The 22742-nt window shown below is 50.4% G+C and overlaps 1 protein-coding gene across 4 annotated transcripts in view; it reads right to left on the bottom strand.

Moving 5' to 3' along the window:
* MYLK (myosin light chain kinase) overlaps positions 1-22742 on the bottom strand; it is a 179420-nt gene that overhangs the window by 31915 nt on the left and 124763 nt on the right. For all 4 annotated transcript variants that reach the window (XM_032335320.1, XM_032335309.1, XM_032335301.1 and 1 more), the window contains 6 exons: positions 17809-17859; positions 16690-16817; positions 14641-14794; positions 9598-9900; positions 1265-1297; positions 1070-1163 (listed from right to left, as the gene is read on the bottom strand). In XM_032335320.1, coding sequence (XP_032191211.1) covers positions 1070-1163; positions 1265-1297; positions 9598-9900; positions 14641-14794; positions 16690-16817; positions 17809-17859 — 763 coding nt within the window. The remainder of the gene's footprint in view (positions 1-1069; positions 1164-1264; positions 1298-9597; positions 9901-14640; positions 14795-16689; positions 16818-17808; positions 17860-22742) is intronic.

A 22742-nucleotide genomic window follows, 5' to 3' on the forward strand; every position in this document is an offset into this window, starting at 1 on the left:
CCTCACCTAGCCATTATCTGGCCCTTTATAGAAAAGTCTGCCAGTGCCTGCCCTTGATCATGGGGTGCCCCTCTAGCTCAGACAACCCTCCTCTCCCTCATCCACAAGCTTGTGGCCAGGCCCAGCCCACATCCCCATCCAATCCCCACCCAGGCCCGCTCCTCTGTCTGGGCTGAAGCCTCCATCCTGGCTGATGGACTTCTCTCTCCATCAAAAAGAGGGACCCATGACTTCAGGTGGAGGAAGTCCTCCCCAGATACAGAGAATTTCTGAGTGGCTACTTCCTTCTGCTCCAGTGTCCAGCATGGGGCCCTGGAGACAGCCCAGGGAGGTCCATGCTGTCCATGGTGGGAGAAAGGAGTTCAGTGTTCCTCTGACCCAGCTCCTATGCGCAGGGCAGGCTCCTTGTAGGCAACTCTGTTGAGGTTGGTGTCACCCTTTTATTTCCCAGAAACCTCCTAGAAATCAAACCTGAACTCCATCCCGTTGGCCTCCACTGGGCTTCTCCAGGGATAGTGGGAGACAGGCAGCTGTGGAGCTACTGCTGGAGGGGACAGTGTGAGGGCTCAGGGCTGGGGTGTCCGCACTCCAGGGGACAACCAGAGCAAACAGCGCAGACCAGGTTCCTAAAGCGAGCAATGGTGAGCAGCTGTGCCTTTCCAGGCTGTGGGCTTTACAGAGGCACAAAAGCTATGACCGCAGAACAGCGAGATGGCTCAGACTTGCCTGCCTCCTGCCGATGACACGGACGGCAGCCTCAGACAGTCCGACCAGACCCCGGTGGTGCCTTGTTAGCCCGTGCAGGGGTTGGGAGGGAGAAGGCACAGGAAAGGGAGGCCTTGCTCAAGACTCTCCTGGAGCTGAGCCAGCTGCACCAGCAGTAGCTGAGAGGGCCTGGGTGGGGATGCCCTTGTGGGTTGCTGACTGGGTCTGCACCTCCTCTTTCTACAGGGGTCTCGGCATGGGAGGTTGGCAAAACCCAGGAAAAGATGGGGACACAAGGAACTTAATGATGGGATCTGCGCCACCCCACCCTGGGGGCCCGAAAGACACTTCCCGTTCCACTTACGAGCCTAGTCTCTCTTCGATGTCATAGAAGTCAGACACTTTTTGTTCAGTGTTGACAGTCACGTTCCGGTAGTCGATCTCAGGTTCCTTCTCATCTGCGGGGTGGGGGGGGGTGAGTGTGAGCCGTCAGATTCCTCTCTCGCCCCCCCTCCACCCGTCCCTCGAGTCTACCTGAGGACAGGTGGCCTGCACTCACCATCATCTGAGGCCTCCACTTCGTCCTTTGGCTCTAGGGGGAGACAGGGAGGAACACAGAGGACACAGCGGTCATTAGGGAAGGACCATCAAGAACGAAACGTGCTGGGGGTCTTGTCAGACCTCAGGCTTCCCAGGCCCAAGACCACGAAGCCCAGAGCACTGGGAATGGTCATGGGCTTGGGTCAGTCCCCACTGTACCAGGGTCATGGACACACCACCACAGGCCCTCCTCAGCCTACCCAGCAGCTTCTTCACAAGCGCTCACCTCCATTCCTTGCTCTGTAACCTCAGGATCCCCTACAACTGTGACAGCCCCTTTCTGCTCGGCTCGAAAGTCAGCAACTTAAATTGCTCTGAGTATCAAATCTATTTATCCATTTACTTAGATAACGGTACCTGGAGTTCTAGCCGTGTACCAGGTATCATACAAGCTACTGTGGGTATACAAACAGAATACACAGAAGGCATGATGTCTCCTTCCTGGAGGTTACCGTTGAGTTGGGGAGGGAGAACTACATCCCCCTGAAATCCCAGCACATGACATCACAGCCCAAACTGAACATACAGGGCAGGATGTTGATACAAAATAGGGCAACTGTAAGAGGAATTATTCTGGAAAGAAGAAGCCCTTGAGTTGGGTCTTAAAGGATATGCTGGAACACAACAGGAAGGTGGGTGAGGGCACACAGTGAAGGCAGCAGGTGTTCGAGAGCTGTGGCGAGAAGGGACATAAGCAGCCCACACTGGCTGCTCACATGGATGCGTCAGAAGTGAATGGGGGGAGGCATGAGGGGACAGTCCGTGTCCATCAGAACAAATTCACATCAGAGCTCCAGGCTTTCTTTTTATTTTTACTTACTTACTTATTTATTTATTTTTAAAGATTTTATTTATTTATTTGACGAAGAGAGAGAGAGAGAGAGTGTGAGAGGGGGAACACAAGCAGGGGGAGTGGGAGAGGGAGAAGCAGGCTCCCTGCAAAGTAGGGAGTCCAAAGTGGGGCTGGATCCCAGGACCCTGGGATGATGACCCAAGCCGAAGGCAGACGGTTAATGGACTGAGCCACCCAGGCGCCCCTCCAGGCTTTCCCTTCCCTAGGCATAGCTTTGTCCCTATGGAGCCACTATGTTTTTTGACCTTGGTTGAGAGCCTTTCCCTTTCTGGGTCCCTGTTTCCTCTTCAGTAAAAGGAGGGAGGTGTATTTTTAGGTGATTTCTAGTGTCACTGGCTAGCTCTAGGTGCCATATTTTGTGATGTGCTCTGTGCTCCTTAGTCATGATGTGGGCTATGTTTCACAGACAGATGGAGACAAGGCAGGTTTCCTGAGGAGATAGAACAAAGAACTGAGAGAAGTCAGTGAGGGAGGACAGAGATTTTACAGAGCGCATGCGCCATGTGTGTGCGTGTGTGTGTGTGTGTGTGTGTGTGTGTGTGTGTCTGGGTGAGAGAATCAGACTTTGGGGAAAGGTTGTGATAAGGGACAGCACTCATCCTATGGATAAGTCTTCCAGGAGCAAGAGAGGCTGCAATTAATTTAGAGTCTTTTTTTTTAATTTTTTTAATTTTTTAAAAAAGATTTTATTTATTTGAGAGAGGAAATCATGAGCAGGTAGAGGGGCAGTGGGCGAGGGAGAAGCAGACTCCATGCTGAGTGGGGAGCCTGACTTGGGGCTCCATCCCAGGACCCCAAGATCATGACCTGAGCTTAACGGATCAAGCCACCCAGGCACCCCTTGTTTAGAGTCCTTAAAGTGCTGCTGAGGAAATGAAAAATTAAACATCACTGGAAGAGGGAAGAATATTCTGTCACAGGAAGGCAAATGCTCTGGAACCATAAAAAGGGTAGGAGAGATGGGAACTCCCTGGTTAGTGGTGGGGGTTTCACAGAGAGCTCCAGGACAGCAGCCTAACCGAGCAAGTCTTCTTGCTCTAACTGAGCAACACTTGCACTTGAGAATGGAGAGTGACCTTGTCAATTCATAGACCATTAGAATGCCTGGGGAGCCACACCTGGAAGGCAGCAATGGAGTCACATTTCAGGGAGAATTTAATTATTCAACCTTTAGGGGTAACAAGCCCTAGGGAGTCTAGTTAAAACCCAAGCGTGGGGAGCCCAGTTTCTCAGCCTTCTTATTGCTCTGGCCAACAGAACGCCATCAAGGCAGGTAGAGGGTAAATGTGCACTGGCCACAAGCAGGTATTTTTACTCTGCCCCCAGCAGAGCCTGGGGTCGTCTGCTACTGGAACTGGGGCTGTAGGCACTTAAAAAGTCACAGCAGGGCTGGGGAGGCATGCAAAGCCACTGAAAGGAAGAGCTGCTGTGGGGGAGATAAGCAGACATGGTTAGACCTCCCTGGTTGGGGAAAAAGTCTAAAGTAGAGATTTTTTTTTTTAGAGGAGGAGGCAGGGGAGAGGGAGAGAGAGAATCTCAAGCAGGGTCCACGTTCAGCGTGGAGCCTCATGTGGGGCTCGATCCCAGGACCCTGAGATCATGACTTGAGCCGAAATCAAGAGTCAGACGCTCAACTGAATGAGACACCCTTACTTTTTAACAATTTCAATGGCCAAGGGTGAGATTAAGGTTACTGATTTTTTTTTAAAGACTGATTGATTGATTGATTGATTGATTTGACAGAGAGAGAAAGAGAGATCACAAGTAGGCAGAAAAGCAGGCAGAGAGAGAGGGCAAAGCTCTGTGCTGAGCAGAGAGTCCGATGCAGGGCCCGATCCCAGGACCCTGGGATCATGACCTGAGCCAAAGGCAGAGGCTTTAACCACTGAGCCACCCAGGTGCCCCAAAGTTACCGATTTTTATCAGTTAATCAATGCTGTAACTTGAGAGAATGATCTCGTGTGATTCCTCACACAGGAGTAACACTGTATAAGAACTCACATCTCCAGATGCACCATGAGAATGATAAATAGGGTCAGCAGGAGTTTAGGGCACTTCGGATGGGGCTTTAAGGGAACCAAGGGGTTTGAATCCTTCACAACGGCTGCTGTCACTGGCTTGGCCTGGAGACAAAATACTAACAATAACAGCGACCTTTACTGTTGGGGAGGCCTAGCGTCCTGGCCCACAGTACCCCCTCTGAGAGAGTGTTCACCCAGTAAGGCGTCCCCTTTTCTTTTCATTCCCATGCCACTCATCCTGGTGTGGAATGAGCAGTGGGACAAGAGATAAAGGAGAAGGCGGGCCGTGTAGGCCTGGCATCTTTAGTAAGAACTATCTGTGCTTCCCTAGTGAGGGGGCAGCAGCTGTGCGTGGGGCTTTCCAATGGCCTGGCACCTGGGGGCACCCTGCGGGGAGTCCTGGAGAAGGCATGCCGTTCTAGAACTGGCCTCTTCTCACTGTTAGAAATGACAAGCTGGCCTTCTGGCCCTCACTGCAAACACCACATCCACCTTTCACCTCTGCCTTTCTCCCTTGGCAACGGAAATGCAGACAGCTCTCCTGGTGCTATGGTTGTTGGGACCGAGATCCTTTTCAGGGAAGTCATGCCCCTCTTTCGGGCTCACTGTTCCACCACTTTTCCTCTGTTTGAAACAGACCAAGACTCCAGGCTGAGAGGTTTCCCTTCTTCCCTTTCCTTCTCGTTCTGCCTCCACTCTGCTTGGAGGGGGACGTGGCTCTAAGGAGAGGAGCAGGGTAGGAGTTGGGGAAAGGCCACAGTTGGATTAGCCAGGCCTTCAAGAATAAAGGGCTGTAGTAATGGGAGGGGTGACCACTCAGTTTCCATCTTTCCACCACAGAAGGAGCTGAACTACACAGCAGGAGGGATTTCAACAAGAGGTTTCAAAAACCTTCTATTCAGAAAGAGCTAGGACATCCGCGAGCTAAGCACAAGAACTATTTGGAAGATGGTTCTGAGCTCTATCCGCAAGCAGGTAAGTCTCATGCCCCTGGAGTAGTGTTTGGGACAGAACCAGATGTGCCCTGGGGACTTTCACGCGGCATGCCTTAGGCAGCCCCCTGGACAGAGCTCTCCAGGGCCAAGGGCTGTTCCATGCCCAATGGGCACTAGAGGGCACCCCAGCCCCAGAGAGGCCTCTGCAGCCCCAGACTGGGCCAGCCGCCCAGGGAGGCTGATCTGTAGCCCTCAGGGGCTCTGCATCTCTAACTGCCCTCAGGCTTGCAAGGAAGCCCTAGCTCCTCAAGGAGCCTTCCTCCCTGTTGATTCACTAGCAATGATATATTCTTGAACAAATTAGGATGAGGGCAAGGATAGAGTCGATTGAAGAGTCAGAGCAGGGGTCGGGGGGTTGGAGAGGAAGGCCTGGCTGGGATGGGAGAGATGGGTGTACTGGGCTAGTAGCTCTGTTTACCCAGGTTTGGGAAGACAGGGAGGGGAGCTAACTGGGTTAGGGATCCTAGTGTGAGGGGCGGCTGTCGCATAAGGAGGCCTCTAAAGCGGGGGTGGGGGGAAGGACACCGTGCTTTGTCCTGTGCCAGCCAAACAGTGCCTGAACACAGGAGGGGTGCAGGATACATTGGGGGAGTGAATGTAAGGTGGGGTTGGGGTGCTTGGCAGGGTTAGAACGGGGAGATCAGGATGAAGAGGAAAACCCAAGCTGCTACGGCACAGACGGGAGGGGTCCTGGTGGCAGTGGGGAAGGGGACAGCCGACGTTAGCTGGGCTTAGTGGAGGGTGAGTGAGTTGGCACTGCTGTTTCGATGACCACCACAGACCACTGGCTCCATGGAGAGGAGCCACCGAAACCTCCCTCCTCTACCTCACACCCACCCAGGCACACAGGCAGTTCACACGCGTGTGCAAACACACCCCACTTCTCTGTGAGGCATTTCCCTTTTAAAGTAGACAGAGGACCTACCCAGGTTATAACTAACAAGCATCTGACCGGTCCACGGGGGGCTTCACTTCAAACCCCCACCTCCCTCCAGCCCACCTTCCCAATCCCTCGGTCCTCTGCCCCTCAGTCCTAATGCTCCACAACTCTTCTGCCGCCCCTCCTCCCCAGTAATCCAGCTGGGCCTGGAGGTGGGAACAGCTTCCAGTCTGGAAGCTCTGGGTGGCCCGGACCCCTCCTTGGGCTTGCAGGCTATTTTTGCATTTCCTTTCATTTGCTCCCAGCCAGGAGGGGCCCTAGGAAGAGAGTCTGAGGACCACAGCAGGGGTTTGGCTCGGCTGCAGGGAGGACGGGAAGGCAACCTGCCCAGAGCCCAGCAGTCCTAGCCCCTGGTCCCCACAGACTCTCCCTCCAGCCCTGGGCGCTGAGGTCCTGGCCTCCTGGGAGTGACGCCTTAAGCACTCATGGCCTTCCTCTTTTGGGGTTTATCAGGAACTCTACAGTTTCTCTGGGTTTCCTCCAGAGACGACCTGGAAGAGCTCCTTTCCAGCTAAGGAACATCTTACTGCCCTGTCATCTCTTTCCTTCTCACTTTTCCAGAGGTGGGGAGTACTCTTCTTGAACAAAGCAATATGCTAAAAACATAAAACTGAGTGCCTGATCTGGAGCCTCCACTGCCCCCAAGCTAACCTGCCTATGCCAGCTCATTTCGAAGGGGGGCGTCAAAGGGCGGCAGAGAGCCGTTCTGTTACCCGGCTCCCCCAGCAGACATTTGCAAGCAGCTGTTGGGCAGGAGCCCAGGAGCCCAGGACAGCTGCAGGGAGGCCCAGTGGGCCTGTTCCAGGGGCTGGGATCCATGCCTCCACAGCCTCCACATTCCCAGATAAAGGCCCCCAAGACAGGGCTGTACCTGCAACGTTATAAATCTGGTGTGTTTTCCACTGGCATCCTCCGATTTCTTTCTGGAGCCCTCATTTCATATGAAAGCAAGGTTTGAATATCTATTTTATATCCGATTTTCTCACCAAAGAAGGACATCAAACCGTAATGGCCGTCCCATACTCACGAGGCCTCTGGTCCCGTGGGGACTTCAGACAGGCCCTGTCCTTTACTCTCCCTTCTCCTCCCTGCCTCACAACCGGAAGCTCTCCCTCTCCCGGTGCTCCTTCCCTTGGTGTCCCTCTTCCCCACCCACAGCCTCTTCTCCACCTTGAATTCATGGCAGCCTTTTGCTTCTCCTCACACCAAACTTCCTGAAAAAATATTCCACACTCTTGGCCTTTCCTTCTCCCACTTGTTCCTTATCCTGGGGTAACAATTTTCCACCCTGTGGAAACGCTCTGCTCTTCACTCTCAAAGATGGCTGCGTCTCGAAGGGCTAAATCCAGGAGTCCTCATCTCCTGTATTTAGCGCTGGTGGCTGTTCCCTGAGCCTCTCAGTGACTCACAACATCTGTATTTCTTCAGCTCGGCTCCAGCTTCTCCTGGTGCTCTCCCTCTTGCCCTTCCTTCTGGTCTTGCAGGCTCCTTCGTCTCCGTATATCTGTGGTGACTTTCCTACCACCCTCTTGGTGACCTCACTGATGCTCGTGGCTTCAAATATCAGTTAAACAGTGAGACTCTCAAATCCTTAGTTCTGACCTAAGCCTTCTTCTGAGCTCTAGATTCAAGTCAGTAGTCTGAGGACACTTGGATTGCCCTCAGTCACCTCAGTCACACAGGACTGAGACCAGAACTTGTGTCTTCTCCGGGACTCCCCACTGCCTAACCTCCAGTCCCTGGGAGGCAGCCTGACTACTCCCAAAGGAGCACAGGCTTCAAGTCAGACAGCTCTCCATTTACATTACAGGCTCTGTGATCTGGGGCACATAGGTTTGCCCTGTAAATCTCATTTCTCCTATCTGTAAAATGGGGGTAATAATGGCAGCTACTTCACTGAGATAGATGCAGGAAATGATGCATGTAGAGGGCTGCCCACACTGTTAGCCTATAGCAAGTACTTGATATATGTTAGCCACCAAGAACTGTAATAATAAATGGCTCTTAAATTTGTGTTTGGGGTGCCTAGATGGCTCAGTCAGTTAAGCACCTGCCTTCGGCTCAGGTCATGATCCTGGGGTCCTGGGATCCAGCCCCGCATTGGGCTCCCTGCTCAGTGGTGAGCCTGCTTCTCCCTCTTTCTCTATCCCTACCCCTGCTCATGCTCTCTCCCTCTTGCTCTCTTTCTCTCAAATAAATAAATTTTTAAAATCTTAAAAAAAAAAGCAGTGGATTTTTAAACAAACAACAACAACAACAACAAAATAGAAAATTTGTGTTCAGTTACTTAAGCCAGGAGCTGGGAGTCATCTTGTACTCTTCTAATTTTTCCTCCAAGTCTACCCAAAAAGTCACTGAGAATGGTCGGTTCTATCGGCTAAGGCCTTCATTTATGGTCGGACCATTCGCCACCTGAACTACACCACAGAGGTCCCACTGGTATTTTGCCAACTCCAGTGTCATTCCTTCCCTCCCTGGGTGCTTCCCCAATTGCCGCATGCATCTGAATCCATGGGGTAGATCATATTGAAATGAGGGTTCAGAAGGGACCAGGGGTGTGGAGGGGCCAAGAGTTTGCATTTCCAGTAAGTGCTGAGATCCCAAGACTGCTGGTCCAGACCGCAGTTTGGGTAGCAAAGCTCTACTCTTCCTCTAATTCTCTTTCTTAAAAAAAAAAAACTCATGTGATCATATCAGTCCCCTGCCTGGAAATCTTGGATGAACTTCACAATGTAACTTAAACTGCCCTTCGGGTTGCTTCCTCCTGTTCTGACTCACACAGCATATACCCAGGCACAAGCTTCTCAGAATGCCATGTTTTTCCAACACTTTGCACCTTTGCTCATGCTGTTTCCTCCATGGGGAATGCCTCTCCTTATCTTCCCTGCCTCCTGGAAGTCCGTTCCTTTCCCCAAGACTCCACATAAGTGTTACCTCCTCTAGGAAGCCTTCCTCCACCTTCATGGCAAACTTATTCATGCTTTCTGCTGTGACTCCTCCTCTTTTTTGTTTACACCACTATAATTGCATGTATCCCATCGCATCACAGTGACTGTCTACGCAGCTGTCCTCCTCCTTAAGATTTAAGCCCGTTGTCTAATCTGTCTTTGTGTTCCAAGAACTCAACACCGAGTAGACAGTGCGATAGGACCGCAAGAGAAGGAGTGAGGTGGGTGCAGGGGAAAGTTAAAACGGGCCCCCAGAACTCCTGCCTTCCAGGACTGTGCTTCTGATTAACACACCATCGCCCCCTGGTGGCAGGGTACCAAAATTGCTGGTCCAATGTCTGGAAGAGTCACACAGGTACCTCTTTTAACGCACGGATCAGCATCACCACCCTGGAAACCAAGATCCCCAAAGACTCTGCCAGCCATCACTGACATCTCCTCGGTTCTCGGTACCCCTCTCAGTACAGGTTTCTACATACACAAGGAAAGCCATGCACACATATTTCAAGCCAGCGATAAAATAAAGGCAGCCTACCCTCTGGTTTCTCTCCCACTGCTGTGAGTTCAGACTCCTGGCTCGGCTCACTGGTTCCATACACATTGATGGCACGCACACGGAATTTATACTCTCGGTCAGGCAGGAGGTCCTGGACGTTAAAAGAGGTGCTGCGGCATGTGGCTAGCTCCTTCCACGTTTTGTCCACGGAGTCCCAGATCTCGACGCTGTAGGACTGCACGGCACTGCCCCCGTCGTATGAGGAGCCATACCAGGACAGGGTCAACGAGGAGCTCCGGATGTCAGAGGCGCAAGGCGTGCCGGCTGGGGGGTCTGGCTTGTCTGGGAAAGAGAAGCACATCACCCACGTCTTCAGAATTGTAGGGAAAGAACGTTTCTGGATTAGCGTTATCTTGGAGGAAAAGCCCAGAGAACCTGAGCCGACAGCCCTGGTCCTAGCTCTCCTCTCCTCACCTACATGGTCACACCTGTCTACAAACACGCAAAGCCCCGCAAATACCTATTTGCTTGAAAAAACCCCTCTTTTTTTGGCTAGTTTTCCAGCCTACAAGTCACGATTTCCTGTACTTTGCCTCAGTCCTAAACATATTTCTCTGAGTAAACAGATCTAGGAAGCTGCCCAGAAGGCGTGGACTGCTTCCCATCACAAATATGTTTTGAGAGAGAATTTAATGTGTGTGTGTATGTGTGTCTGTCAGGCCCTAGGCCAGTGGCCTGTGACATAACGAGGGTCAGTCTCCACTTTCTCTGGGACTTGGGAAACGCCTGCCCCACGGAGAGGTGGAATAGCACAGCGAGCTCTGAGGTCGGACAGATCTGGGTCTGAACACGGCTCTGTCTCCACTCACTACTTGTTAACCTCTCTGTGCCTCAGTTTCCTGGTGTAAGCAATGTGGAAAATAACATTGATTGGATCACAAGGCAGCTGTGAGAAGTTCCTGGACAAGGGGCTGGCGTGTACCGTCATCACTCTCATTTTGGGGGGAGTTTATTTCTCGCTTTGTAATATATAAAATATTACTTCTACCCCACCTCTTATTCTCCTAGGACCAAGATAAAATGAGAAGGACTTTCAAAAGCAAAGCACAGTAGTGAATCACAACCGTCCCTGACTAGGCCTGGAAACAGGAGCAGGCTGCCTTCCCACTTAGACCAGTGACACCACCCACTTCCAGGCAGATCATGCCAGCCTAGACTTTGGTCAGGCCTCGGAGTTTTGTGGATTCTGTCTGCCACTCCTCTGAACAAAATTCTCCTGTTTTTCAGATTTTGTTTTCATAGGTGGCTGATTTAGCTATAGATACCAGTATTCAGTAACCTCTATCTGCCCCTCAACCTACCCCCGCCAAGGCAGTCTGAGGTGTAGGATTTCCCAAACCAGCAATTAAAACCATGCTTTTCATGCTATGTCATTCTTATAAGCTATGTGACCTCGAGCAAATTCCTTGACTTCCAAGGTTCCAGACTTCTAGTTCCTCTTTTTTATTTGGACAATGGTGCTAATGTGTATCTACCTGGTAGGGGTTTTGTAAACATCCAGGTAAAGACCTTGACTCCTACTCACCCTCCCTTCAGCAAGGGTGGAAAGCGGAAGAGAATTCTTATAAATGGCTTTGCGCAGACAGGGGAGAAAACAAACATTCCATCGTGTGTGTGTGTGTGTGTGTGTGTGTGTGTGTGTGTGTGTGTGTCACGTACAGACACATATCCGTATTCATCCTCCCTGGTTCCCCGGGCCCCACGGCTTTTCTGTACTTCCTATGGCTACCGCCCATCCCCGCACAGCCCCCTTGTGTGGAGTGTTTCTGATCGTGGTAGAACTACCTCCCACCATTGGCAGTCACTCTGGAGGCCTCCTGGGATGGAACCACTTTCGCTGGTTGTTTAAAGTGTTCTCTTAGAAAAACTATTTGTTCTGAAAGATGTATTGGTCTTTTTAGAAATATTTCTGGTGTTGGCTAAGATGTTTATTGCTCTAAACTCTTGTAGAGGCAAGTGCTTCAAGTCCTCTCAAGACCCAGCTAAGGGAGTTAAAAAAGCCCAAAGAGGGATGAAAGACAGACTCACTGCTTCCCCCAAAGAAAACTGCCTGGGAAGTGTCTTGTTGGACACGTTTAGAGTCGTGTAGGTTTATAAGACAAAGGCACATACACTCCACTGACTGATTTTTCTCCCCTCTGTGTTGGTGAAGCCAATGTTGAGAAATGGGTATTGCAAAAGAGGTACTACTTGTACCCTACCCTGTTCCAGATGTCTCTTGGCTGAAAGGGTCAGAAAGACAGACATATGATATGTGTTGCCCCCTGTCATACAAGAGAAGATGAAAAATTTAGGAAGGGGGACTTTCATTCCTAGTGACCACCCTATCACCAGGGTCACCTACCTGGACGATCCTGGCCCTTGAAAGCTAAGGCACTTTGCTTGCTAAGAATAACCAGCTAGTGGTGGCAGAGCGAAAAGGAGACTCCAGGACATTTCCAGAGCCTTGTTCCAGGGCCTGCTTTTTTACAAGCTATCGGGCAGAATAAGATCAAGAAGCATCTTGCTTAAACCCACGCCAAGCATCACAAGGGGAAATCTCTTGCCCTTAAAATTCATGCGAGTTCCAAGCTCAGAGTAGTTGGGGATTACTGGGTATTTGGAGATTCTCTGGACTTGGTTTTTCTCCTTTAAAGATATGCAAAGTGACCTGTTTTTCCCCTAGCTGGACAAGTTACTGGAAGGAATGCATCTGGGCCAGCGGCTCTCTGGGGCCCCTCCCTCCCTTGCCCCGTGGCAGAGCTGGAAGAGCCATTGTGGCAGAGGCTCTCAGAACGTCATCAACTCCTGTGCTGCCTTTCAAAATAGTTAAACATCACTCATTCAAAGGAACCCAGGGAAAGGCTACTTTTTATTACCATTAAAAAAAAACAGGAGTCATACATAGCCTCGATGAAAAGAAAATGGTATTTTTAAAGGACAGACAAGAAGAGAAGTTTGCTGCTAACCAGTCGAAGTTAAGTCGGCCTCAGTCAGCTGGCCTGCAGACGGCCTTCCAGAGTGCTCGAAAAAAGTCTGGAGTTGCCCAAACAATTCCTGTTTCATCGTCCCATTTCTATCTGACATCTACTTAATAAGCCTTGATCAGATAATGCCCAGATGCCCCCAGAGTCACACAGGGAAATCTGGCCCTAAGCCAGGTTTACTGTGGACTAAGGCTAAATCCACGGGCTCTGAATGAATGCAGCTTTGCTGGGTCCATCAATGCAAGTTCTCCGTTTATTGAGCCGTTCTATTCTTAGCTCTCCGAGGGGGAGGCAGACAGAAAGCCCGTTCCCCTCCATTCCATTCCCCTCCCAGGACGGCATTTAACATGCTGCTCCCGCCAGCTGGCGGGCAGCCACGCCAAGGCCCTGTCAGCACTGGCCGCGGAGAATGAGAAACGAAACCATAAAAGGCCAGAAGCACAGCCCCGCGGTGGGCCTGGGGGAGGGGCGCGTGTGGCACCGCAGAGCCAGTCAGAGTGGGGCAGGGGCGCTGGTCACGGGAGAGCAGTTCAAAGGAGGTGATCCCCCAGGTTCCCCAAGCTGGGGCAGATAAGAGAACACCAAGGAAAACAGGAAACCAGTGCTTGCTGATGTGGGGAGAGGGGAGCCAAGTCAATACTTCAGGTACACATCTCAATGCGTAGGAGATCTGGGTCACTAGGGCCAATTTCCCAAGCCTCCAAATAGTCTTGCCTCCTGGGGGACAATCATCGAAATGAACATCCGGAGTCACCAAAGAGAGAAAGAGTGAGAAAAATGTGTCTCCTGTCTTTATAGATGAGAAACCTATTTCCTGACCCCTTAGCACACTGGCCTTCCCAGAGTTAAAACTCCTGATCTACAGCAGCAGAAAAAGGGGATCAGATCAGCCACCGCGAGGCCAAAGGCCTTTACGCACACAGCCTCTGATGGCCACAGGTGCGCAGGCACACGGCCTGCTGTCCACCTGCCCAGTTCTTCATCTGCTGCTCCTTGGCTGTTCCAAGTGCCCGCCATGTCAGGGCTCAAGGGCCTGAGCACAACCCACAGTGTGGGACCAGTTAGCAAGGTATTTGGACATTTCAGGAGACAGTCCCCCAGGGCATGAAAGACAGTGACTGGGTAAGAGAGGAAAAAGTGAACTTAAAAATCAGTCTAGAGAGAGACTCCACTCCATACGGCAGGAGGTGAAAAAGAAGTGGAGGTAGGACTGGGAGGTCACCGTGATCTCGGAAGGGTGATCTCGGAAGGGTGGTCCCAGCAGACTCACGGGGGTAGGAGGGAGGCCTCAGGGGGGCGAAGAAGCAGGATCAAAGTGGAGACTGGCCCTGGTGAGAGGCGTGGCTGTGCAGGTGGCAGAGACGTGGCAGGGTGGCCACAGCGGGACAGGATCCTGCAGGTGTACACGCGCCTGCATGTTTGGCTGGGATGAGAAAGCCCTGGCAACATTTCCGGGAGAAGCAGAGGAGGTGAAGACGAAGGAAGGGGCACAGATATACAGACACCTGTAGGCGCGGGCCACGAGGTGGTGAAATGCCTGCCGCCTCCAATTCCTCAGGGAAGCCAGAGAAGCAAGGAGGACACTCAGCCGGCTGACACGGGCAAGGGCAGCAATGAGTCTGTGGCTCGTGATCCTCTTCCTGCAGTGCCCTCAGAAGCAGGCACAGGAGGACGTGGAAGGCAGCACGGCCTGAAGTTGAGGACTGGCAAAGGGACTGAGTGGCCGGGGAGAGGGAAGGGGGTGGACCACAGCGACAGGGAGCAAGGTGCCGGAGCAACGGGTCTGGGGAAGTGTAGCTCAGGTTTCCCAAAGACTAGACAGAAAGAAGCCAGGAGGGGGTTCACAGGAACAGGAAAATGCTGTGGGTGTGCGGTAAGGTCTGGGCTTCTCCAGAAGCACGAAGCCCAGCCAGAGAGAGGGGGCAGGGAGAGGGAGCACAGGAGCATGTGAGGCTGTGGGCAGGGCACCGAAGGAGTGGGCCCCAGGGACATGAAGCCCAGAGGCCCATCATCCTACTGTCCTCTGACCCCCAGGCCAACCCGTCCCCAGACTCACCCACGACAGTGAGGTTGACCTGGGCCTGCCTGCTGCCCAGCTTGTTCTCCACCAGCAGAGTGTAGCAGCCGCAGTGTTCCTGGCGTGCGGCCACGATGGTGAGCCTGCTGCCATTCTCGCTGTTCTCCACCTTGATGTGCTCGCTCTCCTGGATCTGGGAGCAGAGAGTGGGACAGGTGCTAGAGACTTGGGCCAGGAAGGGAAGAGGGCTCTGACCTCCACTCCCGACCCTTAGGGAAGGCTGTGGACAGGCTGTATGGGGCTCCATCTTGTCTAGACCCTGGGCTTCCCCTTTGGCCCCTCCTCTTCTGCGTCCAAAGCCAAGCCTCCCTGAGGGGTTCCAGCTCTGGGGTGAGGGGGAAGCGTGCAGAGCACGGCCCGACGGATGGACTGTGTCTGCCCTTGCTGCCCAACCCAGAGCCAGGGAGGGTCCCATAGCTTCAGGGGTTTGGGAGGGAGGGCAGGAGGAGCTGTCTGAGCAGTCACCTAACCCCAGTGTGTTCTGACTTCTCCTATGCTAATACTGGGGTCACCAGCCACATGTGGCTACCTAAGTTTTAATTAAGTAGAAATAGCCCAAAGGTCCATCAACTAATGAATGGATAAACAAACTGTGGCCTATCCAGATAATAGAATATTATTTGGCCAGAAAAAGGAATGAAGTACTGATTTATGCTACAACATGGATAGGCCCTGAAAACGTCATGCTAAGTAACAAGCCAGACATGAAAGAATACATTTATATGAAATGCCCCCAGTAGGCAAATCCATAGAGACAGAAAGTAAGTTAGTGGTTGCCAGGGCTTGGGGAAAAGGGAGGAATGGCTGCTAATGGGTCCAGGGTTTCTTTTTGAGATAATGGAAATGTTCGAGCATTAGATCATTGTTATGGTTGCACAACTGAAATGGTTGAAAAACCACTGAATGGTACACTTGAAAAGGTCAAATTTTATGGTGTCTGAATGTTATGGTGTATATAACAAAGCTGTTATAAGGATTTTAAATTAATTACAATTTCAAAGTCTGTTCCTCAGTTGCACTAGTCACATTTTAAATGCTCAGTAACTACATACAGTGGTGGCTACCATATTGGATAATGGATACAGAACATATCCATCACCAGAGAAATTCTTTGTCCCCGGTGGGGACCTGGCCAAACGTCTCTGAAAAAGGAGAGAGTCCATCTTCCTTAAGACACCACCAGGCCAGAGAGAGCACAGAGCAAGCACCCTTTGGGACGATAAGGCAGGCTTCTCAGCTTCATCTTTTGAGACCAGTCCTCCATGCCTCCCTGGTACTAGCCTCCCATCTCTGATCCTCAGGGCACTTTGAATGGTTTGGAATAGAGCAACAGAGAACTCAGAAGAAATCTTCACATACTCTGCAAAGTTCCTGATTCAGTGTCAGCCACCACCTGGGACCTTTGTTGGTCACATGTAAGTAAGAGGCACACACTACCCACATGGGCCCAGGGGAACTGGAGGGCTCCCCATGTCCTTTTAAGCTGGTTGTTCAGAAATTCAGACCCTTCTTTCATAGGATCCTTAGGAGAAATGGTATATTTCTGGGCCAGTAAGCCAAGATTCTAGTTAATGTACAATTTATTTATTCAAATAGTTGGATTCCCTTTTATCCCTTCAACATTAGTAAGCTGAAGTGGTTACCACAGATAGGGTTCAGTGGGCTAACCCAGAATCACAGAAGGTTCACAGGGTCTGAGAGGTCCTTGCAGTCAGTGGTTCGATTCTCCTGACTCTGAGTAGAGTTCTAGACTAAAAATATCACAATCAGGTTGCGGGGGGGAAACATGCATGGTTTCCTTTTTTTCCTTCATACTGTTCTCTGTCCCCAAAGGGTCTGTAAAGCAGATTCAGAAGAAAAAGTTATTAAGAACTCAGATGTGGTGGGTGGGGACAGGTGGGAGAGGGGCCCTCCCATTTCCAAGGCCCCGCTGATCAAAATGCTGCTGCTGACATGATGGCATTTCTGGTCCCTTTCGGCGCAGGGGCTGGGGACGTCATTCTTTGGCCACTCCCCTCCCTCACTAACCTGCTTTCGGAACTTCATCCAAGTACAGGTGATGGGCTGGGTGCCTGCCACTTTCCCAAACAGCTCCACAGACTCTCCTGCGCGCACCTTCTGGTCCTCGGGAAACTGGATGATCTGAGGGGGCATGGCTGGGAGAGGACAAGGGACGAGGTGAGCAATGAGGAGGGAGCCTCAGAGAGACTGATCTCATTCAGTGCTGCTGTCCACACTGGTCTGTTCCTCTCTCGCCTTCTAGAGCCTTCAGAGTAACACTGAGAACAGTGGCCTCTGCTCCAGAATGTCCAACTGATGGGCCTGCTAGGTTTGTTCTTGTATTTATTCTTCAGAAATGGCCCACACAATCTACATGGCAGAATTTTCCAATAGTCAATTGCTCTGGAATTTGCATCTTACCCTAAAATTCTTAATATACCTGCTCGCTCCTTTAATTTTTTCAAAGGATTTTATGTCTTTATTTGACAGAGAGTGAGAAAGAGAGCACAAGCAGGGGGAAATGGCAGAGGGCATAGGAGAAGCAGGCTCCCCACTGGACAAGGAGCCAGACGTGGGACTTGATCCCAGGACCCTGAGATCACCACCTGAGGTGAAGGCAGATGCTTCACTGACTGAGCCACCCAGGAGCCCCCTGCTAGCTCTATTAATTAAGCAGCACCTTACCTTCAAGCCAGGTTACCCTGGCTGACAGGTTCAATAGGGTCCACCTTCTCAAATGCCTTTCACTGGGAAACAGACAAGGCTCTACATGACAGAGGCATACAGACCAGAGCACTAAGATAGCACACAGCAGATCACCTCCTTAAATGGCAGTGTGGAGGGTAGAGTTAGGCAGAATTTCACAGCAGGGATGGGAAAGTCATAGTACTGTATGATACCATATGATGTCCCTATACTAGGGACGTTACAGCGGAAAGAGAAAAGACAAGTAGTGACAGAGGGTAGGGGACCAGGCTGTGCAGAGGCTCTTGGGGAAAATCTGGCCTGAATAATACAGGGTTCGAATCAGGGAGGGGCAGCAGTGGTCTCCTGGGACCTTATGCCTGTGCTCAGTCTAGCTGGGCAAAGGAAAAACACCTCATGGCAGATGACCCTTGCCCCCAAATGTTGCTTATGACCAATTACCTGCCTTCGGAGGCGTCTTGGGGGCAGGTTTCTTTTTCACAGTTGCATCACCTGAAACAAAGATGTTCACAAGTTATTTTCTGTAAATCCTGGCTTTTCATAAAGTTCTTGAATCCTAGGAGACTTGCCCACTGCCCCTGCCCCAGGCAGAGCCTTCATTTAAATATGTCTCCACTTAAATATGTTTTTTCAGGAGATCTTGCACTCCCGTAGAGACAACCTCATGACTGAATGAATATCAGGTCTCGGGGGGCCTCTGGAGGGGCCTTCAGAGTCACCATTGGGATAAGAACTCAAAGACGCTGGAGTCTCCGTCGTCCATTTCAACAATGATGACTCCACACTTGCTAACTATTCTCTCACCCAAACCTCAGGAAACTCAGAAAGGAAATTATGTCAGATAAACCATCTAAAATTAGTCTTTGGTGTAGATCCAAGGGTCTCAGGCTTCCTTAGGGTCACAGACTGTGGACTAATGGCTTTCATTTTTTAGTGTTGGCTGAATGGATCAATGAATGAATGAACAAGTGAATGAACCCACCAAATGGTTTCTTCCCTTCCTACTCCATTGCTTCCACTCTCTCCAAGTAACTCAAATAAGAAAAATGACCCAAACAGACCAATTTCACAGCACAAACCTACTCATTTGGCTAAATAACAGTATGATAAATGCCAAAAATAGCCTCAGCAATCTTCATGGCTTATCTTCATCTTTCTTGAAGGTCTTTAATCAAAACCTATTTATCCAAGTGGAATGAGAATCTATGCACACACAAGTATCTATACGTGAATGGTTATGTTGGTTGTATTTGTGATTGCCAAAAGCTAGAATTTACCCAATTATCCCACAACTGGAGAACGGGTGACCTATGATATAGCTATACAATGAAATACCAAGAAAAAGGAACAAACTACTGATATACAGAACTTAGATGAATCTCAACGATTCGTCTATCTCTAAGAAAGGCCAGACTCAAAAGGCTATGAACAATATAATTCAATTGATATGTCTCATTCTAGATAAGGCAAAGCTATAGGGGCAGAGAATAAATTAGCAGGGTGTGGGGAGAGGGGTCCACCGTTAAGGGGCACAAAGACATGTCTTAGGGTGGGGGAACCATACTTTGATTATGGCAATAATTATATGGCCATATGCAGTTGTCAAGATTCATAGAACTGTGCCTGAGAAAGGGTAAACGTTACTGTCTGTAAATTAGACCTTAGTACAAAAAAATGGGAGTTACTTAACCAATGAGATCTTCCCTAAGCACTCCATGTCCTACAGCAACCTCCTGCCCTCTGCACTTCTCCTCTCCCTCACCTCACTTTATTAGTCCCCCTCCCCGTGGCACTTAGCACCATATAACAAACTATATATTTACTTGTAGATTTACTACCTGCCCTTCCCCTATCTCTGAAGTAAAAGGCTTTCGGGGGCAGAGACTTTCTTTTTTTGCTCACTGCTGTATACTCAGTGTGCTTGGAACAGTGGAGGCACTTGGTAAGTATTTACTGAAGGAATGAGTGGTGGTGACATTAGCAATTAGTCACCCCCAAAGCCTCACCCCTGCAGATTACGGAAAAACAGTCCCGTGTCCTCGCCTGGACACTGCTGTGTGCCCACAGGCCGGTCAGCTGACTTTGTAGATTATTAGCTGTGCATGTGGAAAACAGAGTAGTGGGGCTACCCACCTGAGAGCCACACAAGGACTGGGTAAGGAGGCGATCTCTGAGATCACAGAGCTGACCACAAATAGATATATGCTGAAGTCCAGGGTGAGGCCTGCTTCCACCAAACGCACCCTGGCTTGTCACTGTTATCCACCCATCTATCGATCTCACAGAAACTTACCAGGCAAATGCCTGTCAGCACAAACTCCTAACCTGGGAGCTGAGAGGAAAACCACACAAATGTGAGAAATCAGAGCTTGTCCTCAAGGGCTTAAATGTCAAGGTGTGCGGCCCAGAGGAAAGGCGGCTTTTTTTTTTTTTTCCTTTTGTCATAAAGGATATTGATGGGACAACTGGCAAAATTTGCATAAGGTCAATAAATTAGATGACAGTATTGTATCAGTGTTAATTTCATGTTTTGATCATCAAATTTGTTTTTATAAGAAACTCTCTTTGTTTTTAGGAAATATACCCTCAAATGTTTGGGTGTTGGGGGCACCCGGGTGGCTCAGTGGGTTAAAGCCTCTGCCTTCAGCTCAGGTCATGGTCCCGCGGTCCTGGGATCGAGCCCTGCATCGGGCTCTCTGCTCAGTGGGGAGCCTATCTCCCCCCGCCTGCCTCCCTGCCCACTTGTGATCTCTATCAAATACATAAATAAATAAAATATTTTTTAAAAATTAAAAAAAAAATTTGGGTGTTGAGGTAATCATGTGTACAACTTACTTTCAATTTCTCATAAAAATTATATGTATGAATGTGTACGTATGTGCATACGTGTGTGGAGAGGTAGAAGGAAGGAGAAAGGGAAAAACACATGATAAAGCAAAGACGGTAAAATGCTGACATTTAAGGAATCAGAGCGAAGGGATATAAGTATTATTTGTACTGTTTTTGCAACTTTGAGTCTGAGGTTATTTCAAAATAAAAGTTGATAGAAAGTTTTTTTTCAAAATGTTTTATTCAGGGGGCACCTAACTGGCTCAGACCGTACAGCATGAGAGTCTTGATCTCAGGGTGGCGAGTTCAAGCCCTACACTGGGCGTAGAACCTACTTTAAAAAAAAAACACACACACCAAAACTTTTATCTAGCTAACACAACGCAGTTGTTCAAATGAAGGACAAAGAGCGTGCACTGTGGGCTGTGTGCACACAGGACAGACCTGAAGGCTATGAAATATCTGAACTGGAGACAGGAGAAGGGCCCCATGGTTCAGGAGCAGAGAGTGGTTCAAGTTGAGGATCAGGGTGATGTCCAGTGGAAGCTGTCCAGAGTGCGGGGCTAGGGTTAGAGAACTCTGGTGTGAAGGCGGTGGGACAATTCAAATTAAAGAAAATAAAGAATTCAGTTCCTTGGTCACAGTAGTCTGGTTTCAAGTGCTCGAAGATAGCCACACATGGCTCGTGGCCACCATGCTGCACAGACACGGAACATTGCTGTCCTCACAGGGCTGATCTAGAATCCCAGGGTTGAGGGCTAGATATTTGTTGTGAGTGAATGGGGACATCCTCACGGAAATTGCAGTCTAGCTGGGCTGGAGGACCCCTTGGCAGTCTCCCTATCTCCTGGGGGACAAGGCTATCCAATTCAGAGGCTACTGCCATCCTTTGGGGAGGAAGTGATGAAGGTCCAGGCTTGGTAAAGGCAGCAGAAAAGAAAATGCAGATGAGGCAGAAGAGAAGTTAAGACCATTTAGGGGCTGAGCAGGAGGGAGGTACAAAGATTCCTTAGAGATTTCTGGCTTGGATAAATGGGGAAAATGGTGGTGACAGAATACAGACTTTGGGAGTGAAAGCTGAGGCATTTGATTTGGTCCAAGTGAATGTGGTAGATGATAGAATTTAATGCACTTGTAGGCTAGAAGCCCAGGATCAGAATTCTAGAGGGAGGGTGGTGGAGACTGGAAGTGAAAGACTCCAGAATCAAACATGCAGTCATAATGGAAACTGCGAGGATGGGTCAGTTCTTTGGGGGAAAAAATGCAGTGAGAGATGGAAAGGGACCAGGGTCTGATCCTACGTGATGCCCATGGTGAGGAGCTGGGATGAAGGAGAGGGCTGTGGACCTCAACAGATGGAAGGAGGACTGTCCCTGCAAGCCAGGGTGGTGGAGAACAGTCCCTGGGAAGTGGGCTTCAGGTGTGACCAGCCCTGAGTGACAGGTAAGGTGTGAGAGGGCAGGCGGCATGAGACGGTAGGGTCAGAAATCACTCCAGGGGAGATTCTCAAGGAAACAGGCAGGGAGTCAACTAACCTGGCACGAGTTCTAGAGTTGAAGGGACAAGGAGAAACAGGGTGATGAAAGGGGAGATGTCAAGCAAGGTTTCTTTCCAGGTGAGAGAGGAGCACAGGTTTGAAAGCAGAAGGCTGGGGCTCGGCGGGGGAGGGAGAACCCCAAGATGGAACAGCATGAGAAACCCCTTGGAAGTGGGTACTAGATGGGCTCTGGAATAGCCACGACAGGCTGAGCCAAGCAGCCCTTCCCTTCACCTAGGGCTGCTGGGAAGGGAGAGGCCCTCCAGGGAAGACGAAGGGCTGCTACCACAGCCAGAATCTGACCTCCTGTGGAGAGCAAATGCCATCTGTTCAGAGGAGCTGTGTGGAGCGGCTGTTATGGGCTGAGCTGCATCCCCCCAAAATTTATATGTTGAAACTCGAGCCTCCCAGTACCTCAGAATATGACCCTATTTGGAGATACAGGGTTTAAAGAGGTAACTCAGTTATGGTGAAGCCAAGGGGCGGGAGTCCTAGTCCAAACAGACTGGTGTCCTTTAAGAAAAAATTTGGACACACAGAGACGCCAGGGGTACACGCACAGAGAAAAGGCCACGTGAGGACACAGTGAGAAAGAGCCCATCTGCAAGGCAAGCAGAGAGGCCTCAGAAGAAACCAGATCTGCCAACACCCTGCACTTGGACTTCAGCCCCCAGAACCAACAGACAATACACTTGGGTTGTGCAACCCTCCGGTGTGTGGAACTTTGATGTGGCAGCCATAGGGACGAAAACAGCTGTGGACAGGCTCTGGAAGCTGCGAGGGAGTGCCACCGGCCCCGGCATGGCAGCCAAGAGCGAACAAGGACGATGATGGTGGCAGCACACCATGAGATCACGAGACCCCGAAGTCCCGCTCCACACTATTCTTGGCAGCCCTGGTAAATCTACGTGGCTAGAAGTAGAGCCCGAACTGGTCTCCACCTTCCTGTGTCACCAGTAAGTAGATCGAAGGCCAAAATTTTCGGTTTGTTCTACGCATTTGCATCTTC

The sequence above is a fragment of the Mustela erminea genome, chromosome 1, assembly GCF_009829155.1.
Source record: "Mustela erminea isolate mMusErm1 chromosome 1, mMusErm1.Pri, whole genome shotgun sequence".
Lineage (NCBI taxonomy): Eukaryota > Metazoa > Chordata > Mammalia > Carnivora > Mustelidae > Mustela > Mustela erminea.